Source organism: Trachurus trachurus, assembly GCF_905171665.1.
Source record: "Trachurus trachurus genome assembly, chromosome: 8".
NCBI lineage: Eukaryota > Metazoa > Chordata > Actinopteri > Carangiformes > Carangidae > Trachurus > Trachurus trachurus.
This window is the reverse complement of record NC_139905.1, coordinates 2,489,468-2,505,779: the sequence shown is the minus strand read 5'-3', so window position 1 is coordinate 2,505,779 and position 16,312 is coordinate 2,489,468. Positions and strand designations below refer to the sequence as shown.

The window sequence follows — 16,312 nt, the reverse complement described above, 5'->3', positions numbered from 1 at the left end:
GACACCGAGCTGTCACAGCGCCGGCGCCTGATTGGTCCGAGGTGTTGGTGTGAAAAAAAAACCTCTGTGTGAAGTGCCGAGGTCGAGGTCGTCTTCCTCTTCCTCTTCATCATCATCATCATCACCATCATCATCATCATCACTGTCTCATTCTTCTTATTCTTATTCTCCTTCTGCTGCAGTTTTTTCGCCTCCAGTTGCAGTTTTGCAGTTGAGGCCGATACATCAGCCCACACACACACTCACACACTCTCACACACACACACACACACACACACTCTCACACACACACACACACTCTCACGCACACACTCTCACACACACACACACACTCGGTTGGTTGGTTGGTTGGTGAGTCACTGGTCGGTGTTTCGTTCACACGGCGTCGCCACCGTCGCCTCTGGAGATGAGACGAGCTGATCTGTGATCTGTGATCTGTGGCGGGAGAGGAGGCGAGCTGATTGGCTGCTGCCGCGTCACAGAGGGGAGGAGGAGAAAGAGGAGGAAGAGAAAGAGGAGGGAGGTGAGGAGGTTCAGGGTGCGAGCTGACTGACTGAAGAAGAAGAGTCAAGTCAACGACACGATGGCGGATGTTTGGTGACGGTCGTTAGTTACTGAGTCGCCTCATGTGGACCGGAGAACTGAAGAACTTCACCAATCCTTCTCCTCCTCTTCCTCTCTTCTCCTCCTCCTCCTCCTCCTCTTCCTCCTCCTCCTCCGTCCAGCGTGTCCTCGGCTGCAGGTGAGTCCTCGTTCGTCTCTGCAGCTTCCTTAAGGTTCAGGTTCAGCACCGCACACACAGACAGAGACCGGCAGTGAGTTTATTCTGTGTCATCTCAGGTCAAAGGTCAACTTGAACTCTGTAAACTTTTGTCCAGAGACAGAGTTTCGACCTCGACCGAAGAGAAACTGAGAGAAACTTTGTCGTAGTCGTAGTTTTTTGCTTTGTTAGAACAAAAGTAGAGAGAAACTAGAGAAGGAAACGAGGAGGAGGAGGAGGAGGAGGAGGAGGAGGAGGAGGAGGCCTCTGTCTGTCTTTAAGCCTCCATCAGTTCAGCCTGGGTCCAACTCTGTTTGATGTTTAATGTCCAGATAATGAACAGTCTGAGAGAGTCCTAACTTTGTACTTTTACCTCCGGTTCAAGGATTCAAGGAAACTTTATTGTCATTTCAACGTTGTGTCGTTAAAACTTGAGGTGGAACCAAATCAGTTTCTCTGGTCGCGGTGCAACAAGCCCAATAACAGAATCATAAAGTCTACAATAGAATAAAAGCAGTTAACTGAGTCTGTAAGTATAAAATATCAAGATAGAGATAGATAAAAGTATAAATCTAACAGTATAAAAGTATAAACACGATCTCTGGTTAAACACGACGCTGAGGTTTCGTTTATCTCTGGATGAGTTTGAGTTTTTACTTTTAGGATCTGATGTTTTGGGGCGCATGGCGTCTGTCCGACTACCCATTTCTTCGACCATACATTTCTTTATTTTTGCGTCCATTAGTCCGACCTCCCATTTCTCCGACTTAAGTAGCCCTAACCCTTAACCTTACCCTAAACCTAACCTTAACACTGTAGAATGGGTAGTCGGAGAAATGAGCCGTCGGACTTTTGGGCAGTCGGACTGATGTATGCTCCCCGATGTTTTGATCTGAACTGAGCTCAACTTGTTATTGATTCATAAATGTTAAAAACCTCACGATCGATGATGTTTGAAGCTCCAGTTCGTCTCGTCACTCTGACACATTGATTAATTTATTCATTTATTAATCTGTTCTATTATCTGTTTAAACCTCCATCTGTTTAAAAGAAGAAGCCTAGATATTGAAACTTCTTCTTCCTCCTTTTCTGCTCCAAGGCCGTTCCCACTCAGCTGTTAGCTTAGCTTAGCTTAGCACAAAGACTGGAAACAGAGGGAAAGTGCTAGCCTGAGAGCAACAGTCCCCAGCCAACCTCAGTCACTAACTAACATGTTTTTATATTTATGAGCACAAACACATGAACTGAGGTGTGAAAGCCACATTTCACAGCTCTACATAACGTTATTTGACTTTAAATCTGACATGTTTCACCCCGGGCCGAGGAGAGAGAAAGCTGCAGCGTTTCCTTTGTTAAAAAAAAGAAAGAACCTGTGATTATTACAGCAGCAGCAGCAGCTTCGTGCTCAGGTTTGTATGTAGCTGTCACTTCCTGGACTCAGACAAACCTGCAGAGACTCCAGGAAGTGACAGTTTTCAGAGCCGCTATCACAGAGATAACAGTCGTCTTCTCCTCAGAGCCGCAGTGGAAACAGGTCGAACGCTTCAAACTCTCTGAGCCGGTGAAACCTCAGAGGTTTAGACTCTGTTCGTTCATTTATTCCCTCAGTGTTTCTGCTGCTCCAGCATCAGTTGAATGATAACATAAACACCCGGAGACGTTAAATACAGAATAAACCCAGATCGACCCAGACCGTGTCCCAAACTGAGGCCTGTAACCCCAATTTAAAAACACTTAAACGACACAGGACAGAGACAGTCCTTCCATCAGTTCACTGTCATGTAGTTTATTATCTACACTATGTTGTTACTTCTGTAAGGCAAGGCAATTTTATTTTATTTTACCATCAGTTTGTCTCAAAGGGCAACAACATCCTCTGTCCTTAGACCCTCACATCCACTGAGGAAAAACGGGAGCGTACCTATGTTCCCCAAGGGTCCTATGTTCCCCAGTCGCAATACATACTGGGGAACATAGGACCCTTTTTCTGAAAAAGGGTCCTATGTTCCCCACTGTTGCTGGTCGATGGACTCTCTCTGCTTACCTGGACTCTCTCTATCTATCTACAGTACAGGTCAAAAGTTTGGACACACTCAATGCATTTCCTTTATTTTCATGACTATTTACATTGTAGATTCTCACTGAAATTCCACTAATGAACCCTGACAAGGCAACACCACCTGTGAAGTGAAAACCATGTTCAGGTCAGGTTCACCTCTTGAAGCTCATCAAGAGAATTAAATGCCAAGAGTGTGCAAAGCAGTAATCAGAGCAAAGGGGGGCTACTCTGAAGAAACTAGAATTGGTGGGGTCAGAGATAGAGGAGGAGGAGGAAGAAGGAGAGGAAGAAGAAAAGAAGAAAGAGAAGACAAAGAAGAAAAGACGTGTTTTCAGTTATTTCACACTTTTTTGTTAATTCCACATGTGTTCATTCATAGTTTTGGTGCCTTCAGTGAGAATAAAGGAAACACATTGAATGAGAAGGTGTGTCCAAACTTTTGGCCTGTACTGTATCTGGCCTGTCTAGCCTCTACCTGGTCTTTTTACTAAACTTAACCAACTCCTTTCTTCATTGCCTAAACCCAACCAATGGGACAATTACACTTCTCACTCAAAGTCACAAAAAAGGGGGGGAAAAGCGGGGAACATAGGACCCTTTTTCTAAAAAAGGGTTTTATGTTCCCCGGTCTGGACACAGAGGGGAACATAGGACCCTTTTTTAGAATAAGGGTCCTATGTTCCCCGGTCCCATACAAAGTAGGGAACATAGGACCTGGGGAACATAGGGATGATCCTTTCCTCCATAGAAAACACTTTTAACAGAGAAAAATCGGAGAAACCTCAGGGTAAGCAAAAGAGGAGGGATCCCTCACCCAGGACGGACAGATGTGCAATAGATGTTGTTAGAGACAAGAAAACAGTTTATAACACAGAATGTGAATGTAGTGCGTGAATTTCCACAGTTCGTGTCTCAAGTTGAATCCTGTCGTTGTGAACTTACTGGGAACCAACGATCACAACGGTCGCCAACGTCTTCTTTTTTTGGGGGGACGTTATTATCGCCCGTTAACACATCTACCGGCTTGTTGTGTTTGTCATTTCAATTAGCAACAATGAACGCCTTTGTTTCCCATGAGCCTCCACACGCACGGTGAAATTCTTGGACCAGTGCAAGACAGACGAAACCTAAAACATTTGCCAAGAATGTTTTCATTCATCAAGAATGAAAGTCGGAGGTTGGAAGATGATCAGATACCGTCGTAGTTCCGACCATAAACGGAGATTCGGTGGCGTTATTCCCATGACCCGCCAGGCAGCGTCCGGGAAACCAAAACTAGGAAATGCTGGGCAAGTCGACCACTAAATAATAACAAAATAACTATAAAGACAAAACAATATATTTATTATCTAAATGGAGCCATTAACAAGTGGTAACGTAGATTCATCCACATTAATATGAGACTTTCTTTTAGAACCAAAAGCAAACTCCTCATTGTCCCTGCAAAAAAAATTTGTTTGTTTTTTGCTTGTGTGGGCTGAATGTGTAATATGAGGTGGAGATTACACCGCCACGTCAGCCGGCTCCTCTTACTGGCAGAAAACATTGAATGTTGATTTATATTTTACTGTACTCCGCTACGCAGCCAAGACGTCGACCACTGAGGGTGAGAAGTTTCCATCGTTCCACACCTAAGTGTAAGAACCGTTATGAGAAACCATAATGACTGTAGACATTCACCCAGTCAACCAACCAGACCATTTACCATGAGACAAGACGACTGAAAACTCACATCTGTAGTTGAACTTGTGTCTTATATCACATGTTAAACACTTATTACAACGTTTATTTTCTCCTCGACCTTTTGTACATAACAAAACGTTAGCATTAGCAGCTGCAAGGGTGTCATTGATGGGGAATTAAAGAGGAACTCTTTGGGATTTCCACCTTTAACTCAGCTCCATGTGTCCCTTAGCTCCAGCTCCAGAGTCCTAGTGCTGGTTAAAACAGAAGTAAGCAGAATGTTTGTGTTAATATAGGTCTTAAATAGTTATATCTTCCGACAGCAATCACTTCTATAGAGTGTTTGGTCTGAAACACGGGTCTGTCAGTCACTCTGCTCTGCTCTGAGCCCAGGAGAAAACTTTCCTTGCATCCTACAACCTTTATCCAATGAGGAGAGAGACCCAAACTGGCCCATTGGGAACCCTGATCAACAGCGGTTAAACTTCTTCTAAATGAATACGTGCTAAGACTCTTTCCTTGGGTCGGTCGGTTGAAGGCCAAGGCCGAGGCCAAGAAACAATTTTAAAGGGTTGGTTCGTTGGTTCGTCATTCTCATAAAAGGAGAAAAACCAATCATTGAGCTAACAACTGAATTGTTGTCTTCAGTCAGCTGGTTGATAGTTCGCTAGTGTCTGGAGGTAAAACTGGAGGAGGAGCCACAGAGGAAATATGCTGATAGGATTGATAAAACTGATCGATCTGAATCAAATTTGGTCTTTATATTGTATTAATGACAAGGTGTGGTGTGTTCATATCTGTTAGCCTCGTCATAGCTTCCTAAATCACAAATTGTGTCATTAGTTCATCTGCCTGGTAAGAAACAACAGTGATGAAGTGGTGTTATAATGGCCAAAATTAATAATAAGCATTAGTCCTGTCAGAATAAACGTGTTAATCACCTGGTTAACTGATGCCTTTAAGAATAATGGTGGTAAATGACGGAATTACCCTTTTTACGACTGTAATCAATGGGAATGCCAAAAAGAAAGAGGTAAATTAGCCTTGTCCTTTCATCAAAGTTAATGAATTTGCACTCTTCCTCATATTAGGACGCATACACAAGAAAGTCCTTATATGGACACAGAGATGTTAATCACCTCAATGTTTAACCCAAAGTTACGCCCCTGAGCAGCTGTTCAGATGTTATAACCTCAATAAATAATAATAATAAGTTCATGTGTCAGAGTGATGTCACCATATTATTATTATTTATAAACATCATTTGTATATATGAATATCTAAGTGAATGATATTAACCAAAAACCAACTGTAGCATTTGTTTATATTCATATATTGAAAATATCTAGGCTATACCACATCTATTAACAATATGTTAATTTAGATACATGTCTAACATATTTTTGCCAGCATTTTATATTTTATCTTTATTGGTGTACGCGCACATACAACTCATTGATGTATAATCTGGTTTAATCTGGTGTCCAGATCTCTCTGTTTATACACTAGGGATATATATATCAAAGTCAAAGTGTCTTTATTTGTCCCAAACAGGGAAAATTGATTTGCAGCCAGGAAGATCCACACATTCAAACACATACACAAATAGACAACACCAGATAACATGTAACATATCATGGGCAGATGATTAAAAGGACCTACTGCAAGATAAAATATGATTAAAAAGTGCATATATATTAATAAATATGATGTATAATTTATATTTGTATATTAATGTAACGTCTACAACATAAACATGGACCTACACAAACATAAACACAGACTATATTCCAATTTCTAACAGGTTCCATGTAGAATTTAACATATGTGCTTTTATTTTGTAGGTACACACATATGTCATATACAGAAATGAGGTTTATGTCAGTGCAAATATGACAGTAGTGTGTGGGAGTTTTCAGGAAGTCAGAGTAGTTTATCAGCTGCTAGTTGGACCGTTTCCCAGCTGCTGCTGCAGCAGCATTAACAGCCTGATTACAACTCCCTGATAGCGCCGCCGTCCTCTTCTCTTCCTGTCACGCTGTAGCTACTCCTATTGGCTGCTGCCGTCATTAGAAACCTTTGAGCCCAAAGATGGAGCCATGCAGCATCAGGCCTCACAAGATGGCCGACGGCGTGTTGATCCGTGTGTTGATCGTGAGCTGAAGCTGAAGCTGTAGAGGCGTAGAAACGGTACCAGTCAGAGGAACCACGTGTGAAAATGGTTTTTTACTTCCTGTGTGACTCACCTCTGATATTCATCATCTTCATCTTCATCATCTTCATTTTCATCATCTCTGAGCTGTCGCCTTCTCGCACCTCAGGAAAAACCTCCAGATACAAAAAGCTCCATACAGTATAAAGGTAGATGTTTGTGTTAAAGCTCCATACAGTATAAAGGTAGATGTTTGTGTTAAAGCTCCATACAGTATAAAGGTAGATGTTTGTATTAAAGCTCCATACAGTATAAAGGTAGATGTTTGTGTTAAAGCTCCATACAGTATAAAGGTAGATGTTTGTGTTAAAGCTCCATACAGTATAAAGGTAGATGTCCATGTGTAGTGTGATTATAAAGCAGCTCTAGGTTCTATATTAATACTGTGAAAGTATCAAAGCCTCAGTCCACAGAGAAATGCACACAGCCTGTATTCAGAAACTGAGCCTTAAAACCAGCCGTCAGGACTTCCTGTCACTTTGTGATGTCACAACTAAGCCCCGCCCCCTCACCACCTGGACAACACCATCCAACAACAACTTTGCAGGATTTGGTTACTCTGAGCGTTTTATTCTGAAATTTACTCTGTTTTTTATTGGATCGCTTTAGAAAACACTAGTCAGCCAATCAGAAGAGAGTCTCAGAGCCTCCTGCTCTCTTCTGATTGGCTGACACCGACCTGTTGTAACAAGAGCTCCAGAGAAAAGCCGAGAGAGGAGATGAAATCAATCTTCTTGTGGATAAAGTATATCTCTAAATATAAATGCTCAGAGTTTGTGTTTGTGAAGTGAACGCCTCACCAGTGGAAGTTTCCTCGTTCACTTCGGCAGCAGGAAAACCACAGAGAGAGAGACATCCAGAGTCTGAGTGAAAACACAAAGTCACAGTTTAGATTCTTATCTGAGCATCTGACGTCATTACATTACCATTATTAATATTAATATTATTATTATTATTATTATGTGTCGGCTGGATTTTCAGACAGAGTTGAAGCTGAATTAGAACTGTTGTTGATTGGACTTTATTTCAGGTTCATGTTCAGGTTTTATCCGTCAGAATATCAATTAAATGAACTCCAGTCGTCAGATTAATGAGCAGCAGAACAGATTCTATTAAGTAAAAACACGTGTCAATCAGTTTCTGGAAATTCTTTAGTTTGTTTGTTTATCCAGTCGTTCATTCGCAGGTTTTAAACTGTCACTGAGTTAAAGGAATATTTCAATATTTTGGCAAATTCGCCTATTGCCATGAGGTTCATTACCTTTAATTGTCGGTGCAAGCTGTTCGGAAATTGGCAGAGCAGAGACGTGAGTTGCTCAGCTAACGCAACGGATGTGCACGTTATTTCTGCCTTTCCCTCATCAAACTCATCAAATACACAATCCAACAACTCCACAACGCTCTGGTGGACAAGTTGTGACCTGCACATTCACCACACTATGAGATAATCATGTCATGTATAATTATATAACATTACGACACATGAAGCAAATACTCAGAACTACTTGTTCTTCTGAAATCCCTCCGCCCAGCAGCCGTGTCTGGAATGTAGTTCCGGCTGCATTGAGATAATAATAATAATAACAGAACGTTACCAGACAGAGTTGTTTTAGAGGGAAATTCATGCAAAACAGCTGATGCACGTTGCCTTCAGGGACAGTTTTTCATCAACAGTCTCTGTATTTCCCTCTAAAACAACTCTGTGTGGTAACGTTGTGTTATTATCTCATAGCGTGGTGAATGTGCAGGTCACAACTTGTCCACCAGAGCGTTGTGGAGTTGTTGGATTGTGTATTTGATGAGTTTGATGGGGGAAACCAAGAAATCCCATGAGCCTCCGTAGCGTAGCTCTGAGCAGCTCACGGCTCTGCTCCGCCGTTCTAAAAACAGCTTGCACCGACAATTAAAGGTAACGAACCTACTGCTATGACTATAGGGATTATGGTGAGAGGAGGATCTGACTAAATGTTGAACTGTACCTTTAAGAGGAAACGATCTAAGTAGTGTGAATGTTGTTGTTCAGTTCGGCCATTTTGTTTAAACTTATTATTCTTACAGCCACCACTTTTTTGTCCATTAACTAGTCCTTCATACTTTGTGCTATTTCAACAATTAAAGCAGAAGTGAGTGATATATTTGTGTTAATATAAGTCTTAAATAGTTGTATCTTCCGACAGCAATCACTTACATAGAGTGTTTGGTCTGAAACACGGGTCTGTCAGTCCCTCTGCTCTGCTCTGAGCCCAGGAGAAAACATTTATCGTATCCTACAGTTTTTATCCAATGAGGAGAGAGAACGGCATGCAGGGCTGTGTGTGCAGCCAAGGAACGCCGTGAATGTGGTGACGTAGCGACGAGGACTGTTATGGTGCGTTCAAGGAAACTCGTATTTTTCCGACCGTGAAGTGGTACCAGTTCGATCTGGTACGAGTTCACCGGTCGGAAGTTACGAGTGGCCGTTATAGTGACTTTCACCGGTAAAACAGGTCGGAAAAACACTAGTGGGTTGCCTGGAACGCTACAAAGTCGTAAGTTGTGACTTGAAGCTGTAATTTACGATTTCAAAAGCCTGCCTGGAACGCAGCATTAGCGAAAACGACCGGACCACTTACTTCTGCTTTAATATATCAAAACGTTCAGCTTTTCTGCGACATGTCAAATCAAATAAAAACGTTATTTGTCCCGGGAGGGAAATTCGTCTTAGGCATAATACAGCTGCTTTGTACTTGTAAAACATACATACACAATACATACATTACAGTAGCAACACTGGCACACATATCCAAGAAAGAAAAGAGAGAAAGTGCGGGGAGTGCAATAAATAGTTTAAAATATTCATAAAACAAGTTCAAATAAAAAACATACTAAAAAAACTAAAAGAGAACAAGGGTGCTAGGACTTTTCTCTTTTCAACTATTCATACTTGAATGCGACTGTAGTCAAGCGGTTAGATCACTGGGCTGATGATCCTAAAGGTCTACTGACCATGAGCTTGTGGGTTCGATTCCTCCCTTGGTCATCTTACCCTTTGCATGTTGATCACTACTTGCACGATTTGTCAATTGCGTTTGCTAATTCAGCGATTGCTTTCGGCATTCACACGTAACAAATTCTAGTTGAAGGTGTAACGAGTGAACGTCTCGTCCTCAGATGAACCATGGACGCCTCCTGGTTCCTCGTGGTTCTCTCGGCCGCCGTCCTCGTCTCCCTGGTGCTGCTGCTCCTCGTCTGCCTCAACTGCTGGAGCAAAGGACCCATGGGTGAGGAGGGGGGGGACACGTGTCAACAACAACAAACAAGCTGAAACTACTTGAATGTAGGCTACATTAGTATTGAAGTTCATGTGACAAGTGCTGCGTTCAGTGCTGGTGGGAAAACTCAGCTTCAGTGCGTTCACGTCTCATTTTTTAACCCTCCTGTCGTCCTTCTGGGTCAAATTGATCCAATCTGTTCCCTTCCTCCATCCTTCCTTCTTTCCTTCCTTTCTCCCTTCCTTCTGTCCACAATCCTTCCTTCCTTCCTTCCTTCCTTCCTTCCTCCCTTCCTTCCTTCCTTCCTTCCTTCCTTCCTTCCTTCCTTCCTTCCTTCCTTCCTTCCTTCCTTCCTTCCTTCGTCAGTCCTTCTGCTTCCTTCCTTGACCTAATCTGTTCCTTCCCTCCATTTTTTTTCCTTCCGTCCTTCCTCCCTTCGTTCCCTTCGTCCTTACTTCTTCTCCTTCCTCTTTTGATCCAATTGACCCAATCTGTTCCCTCCCTCCATCTTTCTTTCCTTCCATCCTTCCTTCCTTCCTTCGTCCTTCCTTCTTCTTCCTTCCTTTTTGACCCAATTGACCCAATCTGTTCATCTATCTTTCCCTTCCTTCTTTCCTCCCATATCTCCCTTCCGTCCTTCCGTCCTTCCTTCCTTCCTTCCTTCCTTCCTTCCTTCCTTCCTTCCTTCCTTCCTTCCTTCCTTCCGTCCTTTCTTCCTTCCGTCCTTCCTTCCTTCCTTCCTTCCTTCCTTCCTTCCTTCCTTCCTTCCTTCCTTCCTTCCTTCCTTCCGTCCTTCCTTCCTTCCTTCCTTCCTTCCTGCAGGAGGACAACAGGAGGTTAAAACAGGAAAAGCTGAATCAACGATCAGACCATAATTTATCTGATTCACATTGAACATTAACTTTGTGTGTGTGTGTGTGTGTGTGTGTGTGTGTGTGTGTGTGTGTGTGTGTGTGTGTGTGTGTGTGTGTGTGTGTGTGTGTGTGTGTGTGTTAGTTTTTAATCTCTTCTGTGATCAGTGTTTAAATGTTCACGCACACAGGAAGTGGATTCATCACCCGCTGCAGTAAAACACTAATATAAAGTATCACACGAGTCAAGTTCTCACACACACACACACACACACACACACACACACACACACACACACACACACACGGTTTAACAGCTGCTCTACTTTTGTAATCGCTTGATGACTGTGGTTTTTAACCAGACTGTCAGACGAGATCATAAACACACACAGCTGGTCAACACACACACACACACAATGTCATAACTACGGTGGCCCTGAGGTGCAAATCACAACAGCAAATCAGAAAACACAACAACAAAACAGGAAACACAACGGCAAATTACTAAACAAACTGATTTGCTGTTGTGTTTTCAATTCAATTATTCGATTCCTTTATTTGATCAAGAGGGACAACGCACATCAACAACACTCCAAGTGTGAATGTAGCTACTCAACTCTAGCCACACGGCTAATTTCCATTGATAGTCCCCCTACACTGAAATAAAAGCAACAGATTAAAGGAGACACAATGCGCTGTAGTCTCAGGCACGATAGATTGATTGATAATGTATCTACTATTCCTCGTACGCGGACTGTCTTTGGGGAAAGTGCCTTCAAAGCATTCGCACCCTCGTCCTGGTAGAAATTACAGAGTCATCTTGGTACAAAATTGGATTATCTCCCAAGTATGGAAGATTTTAAAGCTATAGGATCAAGGACTGTTTGACTGCTGCATGCACATGTTCTCTCACCGAGCAGCTGGTGATTATTATACTGTAATGATGTGATTTGCTGTTACTGTTTTAGCTGTTTTTATGTTTGTTTTGTTGATGTTGTCCAAATGTGTATTTGATGTGGATGATGTACTGTGCTGCTTTCTGGGCCAGGTAAAAGAGATTCTGAATCTCAATGGGATTGTTCCTGGTTAAATAAAGGTTAAATAAAATAAATAAATAAACAATATACACCATTAAGTACAGTATTTAAAACCATGGGACATGTAGCCTTTTTTTCTGATTTGCTGTTGTGATTTGCGCCTCAGGGCCACCGTACATGTATAAGTCATAATGATGTGATGATGTATTGTGTGTGTGTCCTCCGTCCCTCAGTCTCCATCAGTCAGACGAATGAATCGGAGGAGTACATCCCGTGAGTCCACCGCCTCTTCTTCTTCTTCTTCTTCCTCTTCTTCTTCTTCTTCTCCTCTGCTCTAATCTCAGTTTTCTCTGAATCGACTGAACTAGTTTTTGTTTCTCTCTCTCTCAGATCGACCCAGTTCAGACCCATTCACCAACGTAAGTCTGACAACAAGACGCCAACATGGCCGACGTTACACGTTATCGAAGGTCGTGTGTCTTCAGTAGATTTGACCTCTGACCCCAGTTCATCTTAGTATAAACACGTTCGTTTCTGCTAATTAATAACTGGACACTTTGTTGGTTCTTGTTTGAATAACACAGTAGGATCATCGATGGTAACCAGGATCAATAACTAATAATCACTGAGGAAATTTACAAAATGGAAAAAACGGATACATTATGGAGATAAAATGAAACACAACCGGACAGTAAAATGGAGGAGGTTCTGTTTTTAACTTTATGAATTTAGATTTGGACGTTAAAACAACTAAAACAGATTTTAATGATGAACGAACGATGATGATTATGATGATGATGATGATGATGATGATGATGATGATGATGATGATGATGATGATGATGGTCTCTCTCTCTGACCTGTAGATCACCAACTCAGTGACATCCGCTCGGCCTCTCACCCATTGATACCTCAAGTCGTGTGAGTCGCTGTCAACCAGCACACACACACACACACACAAACTCACACTTCAACAGAGATGAATGTCTCATTCATTCTTTATTACAGTGTTTAAATTCATGTATTATTATTAAAGGGACAACGAGGAGTTTCCTTTTGGTTCTAAAAAAGTCTCATATTAATGTGGATGAATCTACGTTACCACTTGTTAATGGCTCCATTTTCAATAAATATATCGTTTTGTCTTTATAGTTATTTTGATAAGCTATTATTATTTAGTGGTCGACTCGTCCAGCATTTCCTAGTTTTGGTTTCCCAGACGCTGCCCTGTGGGTCATGGGAATAACGCCACCGGATCGCTAGTTGGTATCGTTTATGGTCGGAACTATGACGGCATCTGATCGTCTTCAAACCTCCAACTTTCATTCTTGATCAATGAAAACATTCTTGGCAAATGTTTTTGCTTTCGTCCATCTTCGTCCAAGAATTTCACCGTGCACGCGGAGACTCATGGGAAACTCCTCGTTGTCCTTTTAATGTTATTATCATCAAAATACAAACACATCATTGTCATAACAAAGAACTAAAAGTAAAAGTACATGACATTTAAAATGTTTTAGGGAGTTTGTCTCGTCATCAGAAAGTCATCCAACATTTAACTGTTGATTGGATCTGATGTGAAAGTGAAATAACTGTGATGTGTTGACTCTCAGTTCTCCGTCGTCGGACCTCAGGATCCCGGGTCAACAGCGCTTCACCCAAAAAGACGACGGTCAGTCTTCCTCTGTCTCTTTCATATCTCTGATCTTAGTTTGTTCACTTCGGTGTCGCTCTATAAACATCACGTTGTTTTCCCTCCTGCAGATAGTCTTCCCAGTTATGAGAATCCAACAGAAGGTAAGCTCGTGTTTCTGTATCTGCTGCTCTCATCACACAACCCACATGTGTTTATATGAATGAGCGAAGTCTCATTTTGCTCCAAAGACCTTTGTAGCTCTGGTTGACTGGACGTTTCTAGACCTGAGACAGAGGAACTCATCTGATGACTTCAGTCGATTATCTGAAGACTTGAGATGTTTTCGACTTGACTTTGACAGCGTAGCCTCGGTTCTCACTGTCTCACTGGTCTGGAGTTTGGACTTCATAGAGAGCGGAAGCAGGAAGTAACGTCGCCATGGTAAAAGTCTCCATGTAAGTGAACGGGAGTCAAAGTTTTATTTCTAATGTGAGTGAATAGTGTGATGATAAAACTCTCTGACCTCTCTACCTGTTTAAAACACCACGGTTCATGAAGAGAAACCAGCAGTTTGTTGTAAAACGGCAACAGAAGAATGTATTTAGTGTGAAGACGCTCTAGGACTACAGATCTGGTGTCCCACTAAAAATATGTCACCAACTGACACGGTAAAGGAAGGACGCCATGTGGTCGCCATGGTGACGTCACTACGCCACCTGGAGTCTTTCTGGTTATGGATTCTAAGGAGTTTTATTTTACAATAGTTTTACAACAAACTGCTGGTTTCTCTTCATGAACCATGGTGTTTTAAACAGGTAGAGCTCAGAGAGTTTTATCATCACACTATTCAATCGGATCACGGAATAAAACTTTGACTCCCGTTCACTTACATGGAGACTTTTTCTGGATTGAGGTCCAATGGCGACGTTATTTCCTGCTTCCGCTTCAGCGCTCTATTACCAAGAATTAGGACTTGCCGGTCTTGACTTTGTAGGCCAGGACTTGGTCGGTTAAGGACTCGCTGATCCTGGTTTGTTAGACTGAGACTCGTAGGTCCTGAGTTATTGGAGGCAACAGAATCAAACAGAAACCATCCTGTGAGCTCAGACTGTGTTGTTGTCGTTTCCTGCAGTCATCCCCGACCGCCAGGACAGCGACGTGGACGATCCTGGATACATGTAGGTTTCCTCCGTCTCCGTCGAGCAGAAGCTTTTGGTACGTTCTTCATCTGTGTGTTCTTCAGTGAATCTGCTTCTCATCCGCTTGTCTCTCTTCTCTCTGCAGCATCGTGATACCTGACGACCCAGCTCCGGCTCGGCCGAGTGTGAGCCGAGCCTCCACGGCCAGTTCAGGTACAGTTTGGAAAAAGCAACGCAGATTCAAGCTGTTAAGTTTGGAGTTTGTCTTGTTATTCAAAGGGGCTGTTTGCGTTGTCCTGCTATTGCTACATAGCTAACATTAGCATTGACAGCTAGCGGGAAGAAGGGGGGAACCGCCATTCCAACATCCCACCAGTCCGACATAGGCCTCTAATTGTCTAAATGGCAACACTTAATTTCTATCAAATGTCCCGTCATTCCGACAATTTTTGTCTCCTATTGTCGGAATGACGGTATTCTTTTCTTTTTTTAAACATCCTGCCTTTCCAACAATTCCTTTAATAGAGTATTTTTCCCCCCCAAAAGATTTTGCACTGGTTGGGTTTAGGCAATGGAGAGAGGAGTTGGTTAAGTTTAGTAAAAAGAGCAGGTAGAGGCTAGACAAGCAGACTAGTCCCTGTCTACGCTCTGCTGCGTGGGACGTTCGCATGTCGGAATAGCGGTATGTCGGAATGGTGGTATGTCTAAATGGTGGGATGTCGGAATGGTGGAATGTCGGAATGACAGCATGTAACCCAAGCAGAAACTTAATTCCTTCACTGAGCAAAAAGAGCAATCCTTTTGTTTTCTGTAACTGGGGTCCGCTCATAATTCCGACATCCCATCATTCCGAAAATGACCCATTGTTACGAAATCTCAATGTTTCGACATCCCGTTGTTCCGACCATATTAAACCTGTTGTTCCGACATGTGATTATACACTATAGGCGTCATAGAGGGGAGAGAATGAAACACCATAACCTCCTGTTATTAACTCTGGGGTCCAGGTTGTTGTTTGGGGAGCTCTCCGCGGTGCTGACCGGCTCCCGGTGGGTTATGGGATGTGGATTATGGTTAGGATTAGGGTTTGGTTGGGCACAATAACGTTGTCTGGTGTACAATGTGCATGGGCGCAGGTTTTCACTTGTATCAGATATTGATGGTTAGGGTTAGGGTTGAGATTTCGGAAAAACAGGACATTGGAACAATGGGTTTAATATGGTCGGAACAATGGAATGTCGAAACATTGAGATTTTGGAATAATGGGTAATTTTTGGACTATTGGGATTTCGGAATTGTGACATGGCAACTTCTTTAATTTCCCATCACTCTTTTCTTCTACTGTCGTTTGCATGTTAACAGGCTAGCTCACTTTCTGACACCGATGCTGTGTCTCTATTCGCACACTTCCACACTTAGACTTACTACTTTGAGTGTATAAGTACAGTATGTCAAACTACAGTGTACTGTACCTGGATGGTGCACTCACAATTGTCAAAAAGTGGAGTGTGGAACGCTGGATACTTCCCACCCTCAGCGGTCGTCATCTCTACATAGCGGTTAGAGGGGGGACTGCGCCGTACGGTACCAATGTGTCAGATGGAAGTCATTGTCGGGTTAATTTATCTGCCTTTAGTCAACTGAATTACTGCCGATACAGTGCGGTGTCCTAGGCTGACGATCT

At 42.6% G+C, this 16,312-nt stretch overlaps 2 protein-coding genes across 2 annotated transcripts in view; both read left to right on the top strand.

Moving 5' to 3' along the window:
* spns1 (SPNS lysolipid transporter 1, lysophospholipid) overlaps window positions 1–16,312 on the top strand; it is a 100,567-nt gene that overhangs the window by 20,919 nt on the left and 63,336 nt on the right. The window lies entirely within an intron of this gene.
* LOC310989786 (uncharacterized protein) lies at window positions 538–16,185 on the top strand (the record flags this gene model as incomplete). The annotated part of the gene is made up of 10 exons (XM_083976935.1): window positions 538–742; window positions 9,865–9,974; window positions 12,087–12,126; window positions 12,244–12,272; window positions 12,720–12,774; window positions 13,467–13,525; window positions 13,618–13,650; window positions 14,622–14,667; window positions 14,774–14,841; window positions 16,166–16,185. Exons 2-10 carry the CDS (start codon window positions 9,872–9,874, stop codon window positions 16,183–16,185), a joined length of 453 nt encoding a protein of 150 aa, XP_083833061.1. The 5' UTR covers window positions 538–742; window positions 9,865–9,871.